At 35.2% G+C, this 16,735-nt stretch overlaps 1 protein-coding gene across 3 annotated transcripts in view; it reads left to right on the top strand.

Moving 5' to 3' along the window:
- Positions 1 to 16,735, top strand: part of LOC140795071 (SAGA-associated factor 29 homolog A-like) — a 36,639-nt gene that overhangs the window by 13,692 nt on the left and 6,212 nt on the right. For 2 of the 3 annotated variants that reach the window (XM_073147436.1, XM_073147437.1), the window contains exons 4-7: positions 2,072 to 2,187; positions 7,032 to 7,117; positions 10,326 to 10,376; positions 15,458 to 15,611. In XM_073147436.1, the coding sequence (XP_073003537.1) occupies positions 2,072 to 2,187; positions 7,032 to 7,117; positions 10,326 to 10,376; positions 15,458 to 15,611 (407 nt within the window). The remainder of the gene's footprint in view (positions 1 to 2,071; positions 2,188 to 7,031; positions 7,118 to 10,325; positions 10,377 to 15,457; positions 15,612 to 16,735) is intronic. The other variant, XM_073147439.1, reaches the window with a different exon arrangement.

Here is a 16,735-nt window from a genome sequence, read left to right as displayed (position 1 = left end):
CCTTTTCATCAATCTTCATATTAAGGGCAACATTTAATGTTCTGACATTTAAGAATTTTGATGAGGGAACTTTTGATTTGGAACATTTCCTTTGTGTCTGCTGTCAACCAAATGTTTATATCAGATCTTTCTTACTGAACTTGGGATGGCTGTCAACCTTCTTACTGAAATTGGGAATTTGCAGTGCTTTGCGATAAACATCATATGTTGCTTCTAAGAATGAAGTAATTTTGCAGTTCTGTGCAAAAAGAAAAGAAAGTAATATATACATGGATTAATTCTGGGATGAATTTCTATGATCCCAGTTCCAGCATATTCTTAACAATGTTACTTCTTGGAGACCTTATGCTGAAGCTTGGCAGTATTATCTATCTTTACCCATGGAAGAGAAACATCTATAGTTGATCATAATATCAGATTGCTTAGGAGTTTCTGCTATCAATAATGTAGGAATTTCTGCTATCAATGAGAGCTTTAAAAGTAGATTGATATGAGAAAAATAGCAAATCTGATCTATGCAGAGTGGTGGTCTTATGTGGCAGTTGCACTCAATGTGATGTGCAGACAAAAATGCTTATTTCATTATAGCCTTGAATTAGAAGATATCCATAGATTCTTTCTTCTATCTTCTATTTTTACCAAAAGAGCCATTTACTGTGCAGCACTTATTGAGGATATATTTGTAGGTTATACCATTGACTATGGTAGTATCTGCTGATGAAAATGGTCTCAGGAAGCTTAAAGCATTTATATGTTAGCAGATCCAGCATCGTCTTATTTGGAAATTTATTTAGACTATATCAATTCATTTGGTGAATAACTCCAGAATTTCTATTTTAGTATATGAACATGTAACATAAAAATTCCATATGAATAGCTCTGATTTTGATTTCTTAGATGGCCAGGCCTAGGATTCTAAGATCATCAACAAAATTGACAAATAGACTATCTGTTAACATTTGATGAGTAATCTGGCTATTGACTTATTTCAACTAAGACAGTAGCATTCAGTCATGTAAAGTACTTACTATGAGACCAATAGAATGTCAGCGCCCATAGCAACACTAATCAGCAAGTACTGTTTGCTAGTAGTGCTGGTAGGGACACTTGCCATGAAGTATCTTGTGGTGGGTTCCAATCCTCCCCAAGGTTGTGTCACAGGAAGCTAATGTTTGTAATACTTTCAAGTATGCACAACGTGCCGGTGCATATGGCATGTTATGTGATGACCCAAATTTTGGACTTTAGTTAGAAGAGAAACGGAACTGTGGTGTCGAAAGCACCTGTATCCTGTGTGCTCCCTAGCATGCTAGCTAGGAGAAGATATGAACCCACATTTAGCTCTTTCATACTGAGCGTTGTTACACAGCTGTTAGCTACTTAGCTAATGGCTACTTCTTGATGGGTGTTGCTTGCAGGAGTTGATATTTGATATTTCTATTGTTCTCGTAGTAAATACTTTACACACTCAAAAACCTAGCATATATACATAATTCTAGTAGTCTAAATCTGAGTTCTTGTTTCTCCATATACCTGGAGCATTGTACATCAGCAAGAATCAAAGGCGTTGCATTGCGAGATGTGTTGCTTTTCAATAAATCACTCCTCAAAGTCTTCTCTAGACATCACTATGCTAGTGCAATGCTTTGTTAGTGTGGATTTAGAAGCTTTTGCTTAACCAACTTCTGTTTTGGTTTAATTTTTTCAGTTATAAGCTGCATTTAATAATTATTTTAAAATTTTAACCGCCTTTTCCTGTTATCATCTATTGAAAAGGAGACTGTCCTAACTCCTAAGCTTGATTTTCAATGGTGGACCTGTCTCATGGGCGATCAGTTTTTCTCTGATTTCACCTCCGGCATATATTTAATAAGCTTTTGTAGTTATTGATCTAGTAAAATATTTCAGTCAAAATAGTTAGGTCTGGATGAATGAAAAATGATATTATGACTATAGCTGTGAATCCTTCAGACAAACTTCACATGCATATTGACAGTCTAACTAGTCAGAATTGTGGAACTCTTTTTTTCTTGTATTCATACTTATTAGCATATATGGTGATTTGTTGCAGAAGTTATTGAGCCAAAGAAGAAGCGGATGAAACCAGATTCAGACCTTGCACGTTTTCCATCTACTGCATCAATGAGAAGCCAACTTGACCATGCAGCTAGTCTGAAGGGAGAGCAGGTCATTGAATTAATGAACTTTAAAAGAAAGTAGAAAGATTTTTTTATTTTTTATTTTTATGAAGATACTAAACTTAATCTCAGATAAGTTTCATAATATCTATGATTAGTTGTAAACTTGTAAACATAAATGTCTATGAAACAATGTCTATTCGTGGTTATTTTAGTTGGTCGCCGCTCCTGCTATGCATATTGGTTTTGGTATGTCAGAATATTTTGGTCTTTTGGCCAATTTGTCATCAAAATTTTATATATGATGGCCCTGTATAAATAATAGTTCTGAATCGAATCTCTTTAGGATCCATCAACCTGAGATGAAGAGAGATAGAGAAAAGTCTATATACAAATATTGAACCCATCGAAAGGCAGTTCAAAACTTCCAATTAGAGACATGGGAAAGTGAGGACCTTTGTACCTTACACAGAAGGAGGTTTCACTAAAACTGAATTAGGACGGCTAACTTATAAGAGAGGTTATGGTTTGGGCTTTTCAATGATTGTTCTTACATAATTTTGTAATATATTTCATACTAATAGAAAAATAAATTACCCTGATCTATCTTTTATGCGCTATGAAGGACTAAACACTTTAGGACACTAGATATAGACATATCAGAGGCAAATCTCATATGGTACATTATACTTATTGAATAGTTGTTTTGTACTTCATTCAAGTATCAATTTTCCTGATAGGGAAGTGAAAGTATCTATGTTTTTGCATACTTTGGCACACTTAAGAAATTTAGTGCACTAAATGCATCTATATCCAAAGGATAAGGTATGGTGCTTCTCAGATATTTATCTTGGTACTTCATTCCAGTGTTCCATTTTTCGATATAAAATGAAATATGAATTTACTTGGCTACACCTAGGTTCTTTTTTAGTACTTTTCTGATGGGAACTATACCATTCATTAATTCTCACGAGCTCTTTGGATACAAGAGAAAATGAAGATACTTCTATTTTTAGTTTTACTCAGCTTAGAAGGATATTTTTCTAATAAATATTAGTGCTGTGAGTGTCTGTGACAATTCTATGAGGTGGTCTCTCGTTCCCTATTATTTAGGAGCTTGAAACAACTTATCTTCTCCCTAGCGCATCCCGTAGTTAAGTCCAGTCCACTCCTAACCTGCCTTAACTCACCCAGTTGTCTGAACTACAGTGACTTCAATTTGAGTTCAGGTCCTGAGCTGGCTGCCTCGAGAGGGGGTAGAAGCAACGAATCGAGTATATTGACCAGTGATGGCCGTGCCGTGCCACCATCGGCACGGCACGTGCCGGTCAGCACGGCACGTGCCGGTCAGCACGGGGTGTGCCTCGGCATGCCCCTACTGTGCCAGTGGCAGAACCCCTGTGCCATTGGCACGCCCCTTATAATATTTTTAATAATGATGATAATGATGATTGATATGATAATGGGTGTGATTGATATGATGATAATGATGATGAACTCATATCATCCTATGGGCGTACCTCTCCTGATGTCCTGCTATCTATAGACTCAAGTCCTTTCCTCATCTAACTATAATTATATTGAGCTTGAGATGGTCCCTTTCCTTTCTTCTGTCTCTGATAAATTCAGCTTTGTGGTTGTCTAGGTCTAGCAAATGAATTGTCATTCCAATTTTAAAAAAATGACAAATAAGTTATCATTTCAAAAATAACAAATGACAAAAGTTAATTGATGAAAATAAGAAAAAGTTAAAAAAAATGGGTTCTACATATCATATCATGTTTGTTAAGAAAATAAGTAAAGTTGATTTGATAAAGATTGATGGAAATAAATTTTTTTTTAAAAAAAAAGTCTACATTGGCACATGAGCGGCACAAGGCTGTGCCGGAAGGCACGTGGCCATGCCAGACCAGCACGGATCCATGTGCCGTCCGGCACGGATTGGCACGGCTCGGCACGGTGGTGTGCCACTGGCACACCCCGTGCCAAGTGCCGTGCCTCTACTGGCACGGCAAGTGCCGGTCGGCACGGGGCATGCGGACCGGCACGACCATCCTTGATATTGACTCCATTTCTTGGCATGAGGGCCATTAAGGTAAATCCTTATTGGACTAAACAGGCAAGAGAATGGAACGATTTCATCCTTTTCATGGAGCAGTCGGCCACAGGGGGGATGGCTATTGTCTCTAAATTTATTTCCATTTCCAAAGATCTAACATGCTACTATTTGTCCATCTACCTTTTCCTTTCTTTATGTTTCCAATTTCTAAAGATACTGATACTTCTTCGGAGGCACTAATGTCACCTGTGATACAATGTACTAGATAGGCCTGTAACTCCTACATAGGACTTTTACATGTGATCCTATATTATTGGACTATCAGAAAAAGCCCTCATGTCTTCTACATATTCATAAATTGACTCTTCCTTTCAAATATTTTGCAAAAAGCCACTCGTTATTTTTCTACCGTTAGTTAGAAGAAAAATTCATCTTTTGACTAAAAACAGTACTTCTTAAGGTATTGGGACCCATTGCGATATATGATGCAGTTGGAGTGGCTCTTAACTAGAGCCACTTGAAAGCAGCCACTTATCAGCTTGTGATAGCTGCCTGTAACTCTCCACCATTAGCTAGAGTTCGGCATATTAACTATAACATAGGAATATTCCTTCTAAATTGATGGCGATAAATTATTATAGGTAGGTGTTTAGATGCTGATATGCAAATCTTTTCTTGTAAATTAATCTATGCTGGTCGTTGTGATGCAATACACACTGGTCTGGAATATAGTTGTTTACCAATTCCAATTTAGCATTATATTGTGCTTTTGTATTTTAACCCTCGTCTCTTTTTTTTTTCAATGATATTTGATAGTCCACAAACATGATGGAAGGGGTCTATTGAATTGCATTCATTAACCAGTAACCTTAGCCAGCGGTGATCCTACAGGAACCAAGATTCAGTGATTTGGGAATGGACCTTGTTTTATGACTTTTGTGAATCTAGGCATGAACCACTTTTTCTGAATGTAGTATAGTACTGAAGGCTTTCATATTGCTCTCCAAAGTTGTCCTAAAATTTGGGCCTATGAAGATCAAATGATTTCTTGGATAGGCTATGAGCGAAATGTTTTCATTTCGCATGTGGAAAGTGGAAACTGTTGTCAAGGCTATTCTATTTTATGTTTGTTTTTCCTCCAGTATTGTGGAAGCAGCTTTGAATTTGTTCTTTTACTTTCTGCCTTCCAGGTCTTCCTAGCTAATTATGTTTCTTGTTCTATCATGGGAAACACTTAATGGACATCAAATTGATGTGTTATTAGGATACATTAGGAGTTTAGGACATCTGAATAATGCATGCCACCCCGGCTTAGTAACCTCGACATTTTAAAGTGAGATATCCTTAAGACTTTTCCATATGACATATCTAGATTATGAAGCTTAATGAATATTATAACATATGGCATCTAAAGTTGCTTTGGCGAACATGGGAATATGGATTGCCGTGCCGATTGGCGCGGGTCAGTACGTATCATATCAGTGAATTATTGGCACCAATATAGATACTCCTTCATGACCACTTATTGATGTGTGCCACTAGAATTGAGCATATCTTTCTTTAAATACACATAATTTGGAGTCTTTTTTTTATCCCTTTGCATTCTGGTGCTTGATTTATATAGATTATATCTCAAATTTTAGAAATCAAAGGAAAATTTCAGTTTCTCTCAAGTTATTTGCCTAACAAATAGGAATTGGAGAAAATCATAAGATTAGAATTTAATTGCAACAGCTAAAGTTGTCTCGCCCTGCTTCAAAACTACAGGGCGCGCGCTACAGGGCAAATGATCTGATTCGCGATTTCATAAGAATTGACTTAGTCATAACCGGCTTGGCATCGGACCGTACAACCAAGCGGTGCTACTCCACCAAGGAGTAATCGGGACCTACACTAATATATATGTTGGAGGACTTTAATTTAACCCCCAAAATATATTTTTAGGCCCTAAAAAGGTTTAGAGATTGTTTTTCTCCATGTTAAGACTACTCAATGTGCTAATGGCACACCGGCTTGGTATGGCATGTGCTATATGTACTGTGTCGAGCCAAAATCGACATGCTATGTGCCCCACTGGAACGTTAATCCTTGCTTGAGCAGGTTGGTTGGGAACTTGTGGGATCCAAATGCTGATAAACCAGAGGTTGTTACAGGTCATAATCAAATGAATGCATCAAAATTTTCCTCTAATTTATAGTTAGTTCAATGAGATAGCTTTAGTTGATGATTATGTTGAAGTTTGCATAATTTAGTGCACCAAGAGTTTGAAACTCTAGAATGAGGATCTTTATATTATTAACCATTTATACGGGAGGAACTTTTTATGAATCATATGTCAGAATATAGAAGTTTCCTTGAGCTAGTAGTGTGGGTATAGTGATCTAACAAGCTTGTCAAAAAGCCCAAAGGGACTGACATGCAGAGCTCTAATTCAAGTTAAGGGATGATGGAAAAATAATTTTGGGGGGCAAATCTGTGAAGAAAAGTAGATTAAATTTTTAGTTCTTAGACTGCTCTTAAGAGTACTGTACAAGCACTTCAATTACAACCTCTTTTCCTAATGAACATAACTACCTTTTAGAGGGCAACAATATTCCTGTTCTGCTGCTACCTGTACCACCTTTTCAGTTTTGCCGTAGTAATGATCTGAGAATCCCACTGTAGCTGGTGTCTTCCCCAATTCTCCTCGAGGAAAAGAATATGATGTTTGAAAATTTTCCATCTAAATTATTTCTTTATACCTTTAATGCATTTACTCAAATTTTATTTGATTATTGCGTATGTCATAGGATTTATTTTTAGAGTTACTTTAACCAATATATATTGCTTTTCAGGTGGCAGCTAGAGTAACACCTGATGATGCTGAAAAAGATGAATGGTTTGTTGTGAAAGTAATACATTTTGACAAGGATGCTAAAGAGTATGTTCTTCATTTATTTTTAGAATCCTTTTTTTAATATATAAAATTATGTCCTTTCATCTTTAAAACGACGATGGAACAATTACTTGATATCACTATGCATAAAGCCAATAGCTCCACAATTCTTCTTCCATTATCAAGATGTTGTTACATACTTAACCTAATTTTTATCCTGCTTATAGATCCATACATAGATATGTGCCAAATGGCTCTTCATGTTGTATATTATGACCATGGGGGTTATTCAATTCCATCTTGACTTAATAGAGTAATTAAATGATTCTTGAGCATTAGATTTTCTTGCTGCACTGATGCATATTACTCATGCTATATTTTGGTCTCTCTCTTCACTTTCTTCAAGTGTAACATAAATTAAGCACCTCGTCTTACAGTGGCCTCCTTATGTTATCAGCATATGGGCCTATTTGGACAAAGAAGGATTATCACCTTTCTTACTGATTGAAATGCTCATATCATCTTCAGCATTATCCACTAATTTGACTACAATCTATTACCTCATATTCTCACTTTCTGAACTGCTGTTTTTTCTTTCTTCCTTAGTTCTCTTATGTTATAATTTGTTGAGGTTGTTTCATAGCCCAACATTTATAAAAGCATGCCATCTTAAAACACCCTACAATTGACTCTTTATTAGGCACTAAAGTGTAAATGGACAAGCTGTTTCTGAACAGCTTGTTGTAGGCTTATAGCTTCCTTGTTAGGCAAATTAGCTGACTTCGGTTTTTGAGGAAGTATGAGCAGAACATGCTATGACTAGCTGGCTTGATCTAGTTTTATTACCTTCAAGTGCAAATTTAATTTGATGTACTTTAATGAAAATATATTTCTGCCGTTATTTAAGATTGACTCTTCAATTAACTCTAATGTGCTTCAAGCACTTGAAAATTAACTCTTCAAACAGACAACCTGATTCTGAGTAGCTTGTACTCAGCTTGATATAGCTTTGTTGCTAGGTGAATAAGCTGAACCTCACTTTTTGAGTAAGTATGGACAGAAAAATGGTACAAATAGCTGCCTATAATCTAGGTTGATTAGCTCCATAAGTAAATTTAACTTGATCCACTTAAATGCAAATGTATTTTCCGTCAATATTTTTATTGTAATTGTTGATGTATGTACTCTCTATGTTGTGCTTGCACGGAATGTATTTTGTATACATTTCATGAGGAGAAAGAGAGATTTTTCTCTCATAACATGGTATCAGAGCCAAACTATGGCTTCCTGTCGTTCTTTTTTATTCCTTTCGTAGCCATCAGTCTATTCCTCATGTGATGCCATCTTCAATCTTTATCAGTTTGCTGCTATGTGTGAGTAGTGTGTACTCCCTACCATGAATTGTTGTCATTTCGAATGATCATGATTGCTGTTCTTGGACAAACTCTACTGTATATTTTCACTGACCTTTTTGCGCTCCTCTCTCCTACATGTGAGTCATCTCGTCATGTGATCTTCCTGATAAGTCATTCTTCCTTCTCAATCCTGGTCACAAGTCTCTGTCGCACTTCTAACTGCCCCTTTTTCCATCTAAGCTTTGTCTCCCGCAATTGGCCAACACACGACCACAAACGTCCTTTTCTCTTCTTTATCATAGCTTTCTTCTGGGAAGTTCATCTTTGCCATATAACTGCAACTGGTCTAGTCATCGACTATTTTCCTTTCTTGGTCAACTCCATGCTTGTATTCTAGTCACCTCGATAAATCCTCTCATATGCCTTCTGACATGCTGATAAAAAGGGGTTTGTCTTCAAGGAATATGCTGCCTAGAGGACATTGAACGCCTTTGTGCAGGCACCTCATTGAATCCATTAACAAGGATTTTTGTCCTGATCTTGTCCGTTTTACCACTGCAACCAAATGGTGGCTATCTTCAATCCTGCTTTGCAGAATCCACTAATGCTCGAGAATATCACCTTTTGTTTAGTGCTCTAAGCCTCTAACCACCCAACAATGTGATTGATCTATATGGAAATTTTATAGTCATATGCTACCCCTATTGGCATGAGTGTAGGCCTTATAATCTCTTATTCCTCTGCATTTTTCTAGCATATTTTGTCCTGCAGATTAGGAGGCTTTCTGGGATCACCATTAGCCATATTATTTTATGCACGTTTTTCTCTAGAGTTTGCTTCTCCAGGTAACACTTATATTGTAGCTCTCTTCCCCTCTATAGTTTGTCACGATTGAACTTGTTGCAAAGGAAACATGTCTACAAACTGTTTCACCTAGTTAGTTTTCTTCTGTCATCTGTCTTATCAATTGAGGTAGACACAATTCTCACTGTTGCTGCGTGTCCCTGTCGTAGTATTGATTCATCTCGTCTGTCTTGTCAACTGAGCTGTGTCTTCTAATTAAGAGTTGGAAGAGCCACAAATAAAATGTCATCCTCATTAGGCTGCGCCACTGGCCATTGGGGTTTCCAACACAATATCCATACTGTTCCTATCACTGTTGCTTCACTGGTTGCATTTACTCGTACTATTTCTCTGTTATATTTCTCAACCATGTTTGTCCTCTATGGCATTACTTTTGAGTGACATTTGGATTGTGGAGTCTGGTGCCACACAACATATGGCTCCAAACTTGTTTGCTTCTACTCTGTCTTCGCTCATATCTCAGTTCCCACATATCTAGATTGCTAATAGGTTTCTCATTCCCATTTGCTAATTTGGCACTAGTATTACTATTTCTGATCCTTATTGTCACCTTACAGTACCACATGTTTTGCATGTTCCTGGTCTGAGCATGAACTTCTTTTCTTCTAAGCTGTTAGCAGTATTTGTGATTCCTGCTATCACATTGTATATGCTACTACTTGTGTTGTACAGGAACCACATACTAGACAAGAGATTGTAGTTGGTTATTTCCATCAAATTTCATATGATTTTCTTTGGCCTTTTTTTTTTTTACCTATTTATAAAGATAAGGTTTAGATAATCAAAAACTAGAATTTCTTTTCTTTCTAGATAGCAAAGTACCATATACATGCCTATTTATCATATGTTTTCATGGAAAATGTATATATGGATATTTTCCCGTTTTCTACTATTTTCCAATATCTCAGTTGTTAATAAACAAGATAATTACTGAGTATAGTATTTCAGGGCTTGAAATTATCATATTTCATAAGGAATATACAAAAATATAGTAGTATTTATAACATGTTTTATTCATCTTCTTAAAAATACAGATTTGAAGTACTTGATGAGGAACCAGGTGATGATGAAGAAAGTGGGCAAAGGTAGGTTTTTAGGAAAAACCTGTCCTTCAATTTCTCTTTTTATGCTTACTTGTCGATGTACTTAGTATAAGTGGAGAAAACAGTATGTAGTTGTCTACTAGTTACATGCTTGATGTATATTAGGTTCATAATAGTTCTAAAAAGAATATGCAAGATGGAATGGACAAATAGGTACATGTTAGTTCTTCTGCTGCAAATTCTCAAACTTCATCGTTTGGTAATACTTTACGGAAAGGTTGTATAGCATTGTGTCGGATCATTCCAAGGTTCGAAAAGTCGGGATCGGGATCGGTCTTCCGTGAAACGATACGTATTGGTTGGATCGGCCGGATCAGCCATATTGGCTGCCCGAATCGGATCAAAATTTTTTTAATTACAAAAAATTCTAAATATTTTTTAAAAATGCAGGAAAATTAAAAAAAATTTAGAAAACATGACAAAAAAATAAGAAAACAATAATTATTCACATATGAGCCCTAAAAATTAAACAAAAGTACTTACTCAAAAGTCAAAACTTCGATGAATACTGAGCTGGCTCTTGTAAATCCCTATGGTCGTCTTCATCATAATCACCATAAGTTTGTAAATAATGGTGCCTAGGGTCTGGTGCTCCAAAGAGTGATTGCATCATATCATTCATATCAAATAGATCTTATCTCTAAGGTGGATAATAATCAATATGTTGATCTCTTATCTGAGGATACTGAGGAGGATAATAATCAGCATATAGATCATGTGATGGTTCGAAATAATGAATACTTGATGAACCATAGTCATAGGAAGCAACATCTTGATAATGACGTTGCTGATATATATATACATCCTCAGTTTCTCTGTCTTCAATCTCTATACCTTCTTGACTTTCCTCAGCAAATGTGGAAGGGACGATCTCACCACCAGGTGTATCATCAGGATCATCAGGATTATCGCTGGCACTAGTAGTTATACTATCTCTCGTTGCCAAACGACTTGTACCAGTCTCTGCTCTAGTCATGGTCTTTCCTAATGTCTCATCTAACCATAGGTTATCTTTATCATCTAATAATATATCTTCCACTTCTATGATCCATGGAGTTAGGGGGTCTTCTTTATCAAAAACATGATTTAAATCAATCAACTAATCATTTTCTGTCTATTTTTTAAATTTCTCTCCAATTTTATATTATAATGGCAAAACACTAATTTCTCTAATCTCTCCATTGTCAATCGATTACGTGTTTTAGTGTGGATCAAGAAAAATATAGTCCAATTTTTTTCACACTATGATGAAGATATAATTTGACTTAAGATCTTCTTTGCTATTGGTTTCAAATTTGGCGCCTCCTATTCATAAATGGACCACCATTTAGTTGGACTATTATGAGATATAGTTGCAGCAACTTTGACAGTACTAAATTGGCTAGCTCTCAATCTATATTTCTTCATCTGAAATATATAATTGAATACATTTTATGAGAAATTGAATATATTGAAACTTGAAATAAATAATAATAAAATTATTTAATTGAATAATAACTCACTTCTTTATTACAAAGGATTTGCTTATGAATATCATGTTCTAGTATATCGATTAGTTTTCCAACTCCCAACAAGACTTTAGTATAATTATTGACATTTATAGAGAATTGAAATCTGGGATTAAGAAAATATTCTGTAGAAATTTAAAATTTAAAATTTGTAAGCATTCAAATTTCAAAATATTTAAAAAATAAATATATTAATAAACCAATGCTTACCAGCAGCATGTGTATCTCTATGTAGTTGTTTATTCCATATGGAGTCAATCACCTTTCACAATTTCTTATAACTTTTGCCCACATTTTTTTTATTGACTCTTTTGCTAAGTCCATAGCCTCATATAAGAAACCCATTTCAGACTTGTCTATAAGTCGTAATACCTTAACAAGAGGCTCAAATATTGCGGTGGCAATTGCAATATTATGCTAAAATGCATTTCCAAGAGCAATGTTCTTCAAAGCTTCACCTAAACTTTGATCTTTAGGTTTCATATTCTTAATTTTCGTAGATCACTCTGCTGATGTAAATACCCGTATAATCTCATTTTTATATCGCATTATGCTCTCCAATGTTAGAAAATGAGTGACAAATTTAGTGAGGCTGGGTCTGATAATCTCTCTACTACTAGTCATTTGCCTAAGCAAATTAAGAATCTAACCATGATTATGTATGAAGTTTGTCAACCTCTGACCTTCATGTATTATTATATTAATTTCAGGATCTTTGGCAATATCTTTCAATATGAGATCAAGACAATGTGCAGCACATGGCGTCCAATATAAATGTTGTCTTTTCATCATAAGTAATTGTCTAGTAGCCTTATAATTTGCTCCATTATCAGTAACTACTTGGATTACTCTTTTTGCACCAATTTTTTTTACTACCTCATCCATCAACTGAAAAATATAGTTTGCACTTCTAAAATGAGCAATAACATCCACAGACTTCAAAAATATTATCTCCATGCCTAAGTACGCCAGGAAATTAATTATATTTCTTTTATTTTGTGTAGTCCACCCATCACACATCAATGTACAACCAAATTCATTCCAATATTTTTTAAAAGTCTCAATATAAGTGTGAAGCTCATTTACTTCTAAGTCAAAATATTTAGTAGCAATATCTTTTAAACTAGGAGGCGGAACACCGAGCCCTACTGACTGTATAGCATCCACCATAGTGTGATAATAAGGGCTATCAGCTACATTGAAAGGAATATGATTGTAGAAAAAAAATTTAGAAATAGCCTTACTAATTTGTTTCTTTGCATTTTTTATTCCCTTGAGAGCTGTCTTGATAGTAGTCGGTGTACGACCCCTTTTTTTTTTGAAAATATGTATCGATCGATCCAATATTTTTAGACTCTGTTGTAAAATCTGTAACACCAGGAGTTTCAGAACTACTGCCTCCATATTCTTTCTTTCTGCATATGAACTGATCTAGATCTTTGAAAACTACCACCAGGTCCACCACTGTTTCTTCTCATCTTCTCCTCTCTTTGTGTATTTTTGTTTTCTTTAATTGCCCTTCTCATCTGTCTCTCCTCATCATCCTCCCCACTTTGCTCATTACTATCATCATCAATATTTTTATAATCATACATCAATTCTTGATGAATCATTGACTCTTTTCTTTGTGCAATTTGTTTATCCTTTTTTTTGCCTGTTAGATGAGCCAACATTTCTCTTTTGAATCATTTACTTTATATTTTCTTGTCTTCCAGCCAAATGTTCTTTCAGACAGCTGACACCGCCACTCATTTCCTTTCCACACCAGTTAGTTGTATTTGACATGCCTTTTGTTTTGGCTAAGAGCAATGCAATGTTGTCTGCCAATGTTTGTATCTTGTGACTTTTCTTTTGGAGCCATTTTAATTTTAATGTAAACACCTAAACAGAGATCAAATTAAAAATATAATTCAGCAAATATTTAATCTCAATTTCAGCAAATTAAATAATTTAGCAAATATTTAATCTTAATCTTAGCAAATGCAAATATTTAATCACAATTTCAGCAAATTAAATAATTAAGCAGATATTTAGTTTCAATTTCAGCAAATATTAATCTCAATTTCAGCAAATTAAATAATTCAGCAAATATTTAATCTCAATTTCAGTAAAATAAATAATTCAGCAGATATTTAATTTTAATTTCAGCAAATTAAATAATTCAGCAAATATTTAATTATAATTTTAGTAAATTCAGCAAAGAATAATTTGGATTTTAGAGAGTTATTATGTGGAAAAAAATCAGTAAAGAGAAGAAAAAGAAGAGATTAGAGAGAGAGAAATTATGAAAAAGAAGAGATTAGAGAGAGAGAGAGAGAGAGAGAGAGAAAGAAAACAAAAAAAAATGAAAAATTATGATGCATTGAAGGAGAAGAAGAAAGATAGAAAAGAGAGAGAGAGAGTAAAAGAAATTAAAAAAACTGAGAGAAAAAAATTTAATAAATTATAAAATTATATACCGGAGTTCGTCGGAGTTTGCCAGAGCTAGATCTGCATTGCCGGAGTTCGTCAGAGTTTTTGTCGAAGCTAGATCTCTCTGTTAGAATTTAGATAGAGTGGGAGTTTGAAGAAAATAAGAAAGAAAGGATGAGAGAGAGAGAGAGAGTGAGAAAAAAATAAGGTAAAGTCAAAAAAGGTAAAGTTGCCTGGTTGGCTTGGGGATATCAATAATTGATGTCCCCGGGTCGGATCCGGGTCAGATCCATTATGGATTTGACCCGGTTTAACTAAGCCATGGATTGGTATCGAGTTTTGCCGATCTCGATCCGGATCGGGATCGGCCGATCCGACGAACCTTGGATCATTCTACTATTCTTCAAGTATTAGGTGAAATGACCTTTACATGGAATGTAGTGTAAATATTCATCCGTATGTGTACGCATGAGGGAGCTAACCCATAGTTTGCAAACGTAGTAGATACAGTAGATTATTATCTGTTATCTCTTTTTACAGATTGACTAAACCTAAATTACCAAGAGTTTTCTAATAAGATACTGAAAGTGCATAGACCATAGGTCTTTTGTGAAGAAGTCAACAAGTTGGCAGTAAAAACAAGGTTAGAAATTGAAAATGCATGTGACATGGGTATTTGCAAGGAATATTGTGAAATATTCTATAGATCAAGAAAAGAGAAGGATAAGTAAGACAATGCCCACAATAAGTTTCTGTCTCCTTTTCTTCATCAATGTTCAAACAGTTTTTCGTTTTGCTGGTACTATTAACTTTCAGCTATATAAATCAGGTTATCTTCATTCTGCATTGTTTCCCGTGTTTTGGATTTCATACCTTGTTTAGCTTCTGTATTACACCTGATTTAGCTCCTATATATGACAAAATTGGATGGGAATGTATGCTTTACATTAGCCATCAAATTTTTAATACAATTTCTATGGTTACTTTGTTCTCCCTGTATATTTGTGAGATAATTGATGGAAGTGCCTAGTTATAAGTTTTGATTTAAGCAAACACAATTTTTTGATTCTTTATAATTTAGTTTATGGATTATCATTCAGTCAAGCTTTATTCTCTATCTAATATTTATCTTCCCATTTCTAGGAAGTACAGGCTTCAAATGTCACACATTATTCCTTTTCCAAAGAAAGGGGATCCTTCTAGTGCACCAGATTTCCCCCAGGGCAAACATGTCTTAGCTGTTTATCCTGGAACCACAGCATTGTATAAGGCAACTGTTGTCAATTCTCATCGTAAGGTATAGTAAGTTTGTGCATGATCTGGTTGATATGTTCTATTATGTGACCATTTCTCATATATGCTTGTCATGTCGGTATAAGTTACTATTTGTACTGTAGCTGTCTGCCTAATTAGCATCATTGTTGATATTCTTTCTGGCCATTGATGCTGTGCTAATATTACAAACTTTGCTAGATCTTTTCTTTTCCAACCTACCTTTTGGACTCAACTTTTTGAGTTGTTTTTTCACTTATAAATTCAGTCTATTGGAAATCTCCTGCACAATCTGTTTGTATGTCTATCTGGTAACTAAATTATATTGATTTATCTTGCATATCTTCCTCAGGGTTTTGAAAAGCGTTTTTGGCGGCCGCCTTAGTGGGGCGGCACATCGGCCGCCCCGCTAACCTAGTATGAATCCATACTAGGGGTTGACTATTCCTTAGTGAGCCGATTTGTCACTTGACGGGCCGATTTCACCTGGTAGGCCAACTTGGCGGGCTTTGCGAGTTCGGTGGAAAGAATGGGTTGGGTAGAGAGAACGGATCGGGGCAGAACTAGTTAAGTTAACCAGAAAGAAAAAACCTTTCTTCTCCATTTAATCTCCGACGAGCCCTAAATCTCTAATCTCTCTCCATCCCTTCTCTCTTAAATCTTCCTTTCCCAATAGTGGACGGCAAATGGTGGGCGATGAGTGGTGTATGTCACGACCCGAAATAGGAATCATGACCGGCTATGCATTTCAATATGCTTGAGATACACGAAGCCTTATTAATGCTTCCTAAGTGAACAATAGCAAGAATAAATAAATGAAGATATGTTTTATTAAATTTAAAACTAATTGCGATAAAGCATAAAACAATATTATTGTTTTTGAGTCTCTAAATGAAATAAAATTTAACATTTAATCTAAAGCATAAAATCTAAAAGAGCGGAAAAATAAATAGGTGGATCCTAAGTAGAGGTGGAGTCCGGGTACATCTCGCTCAGTCGCCCCGCTAACTATTACCTGAGATAGATAAAAAAATAAAAAAAAGAAATCCATGAGCTAACAACTATAGCTCAGTGAGTGGAATCCACTCGAAAACCAAATAAATTCTAAATTTTATTAATATTGAATAAAATAAAATTTAGAATTAAAAA

Source organism: Typha latifolia, chromosome 9 (assembly GCF_019914945.1).
Source record: "Typha latifolia isolate L0001 chromosome 9, TyphaL0001v2, whole genome shotgun sequence".
Classification (NCBI taxonomy): Eukaryota; Viridiplantae; Streptophyta; class Magnoliopsida; order Poales; family Typhaceae; genus Typha; species Typha latifolia.
The sequence above is the reverse complement of the archived record's forward strand: the minus strand, read 5'-3'. Positions and strand labels throughout refer to the sequence as shown.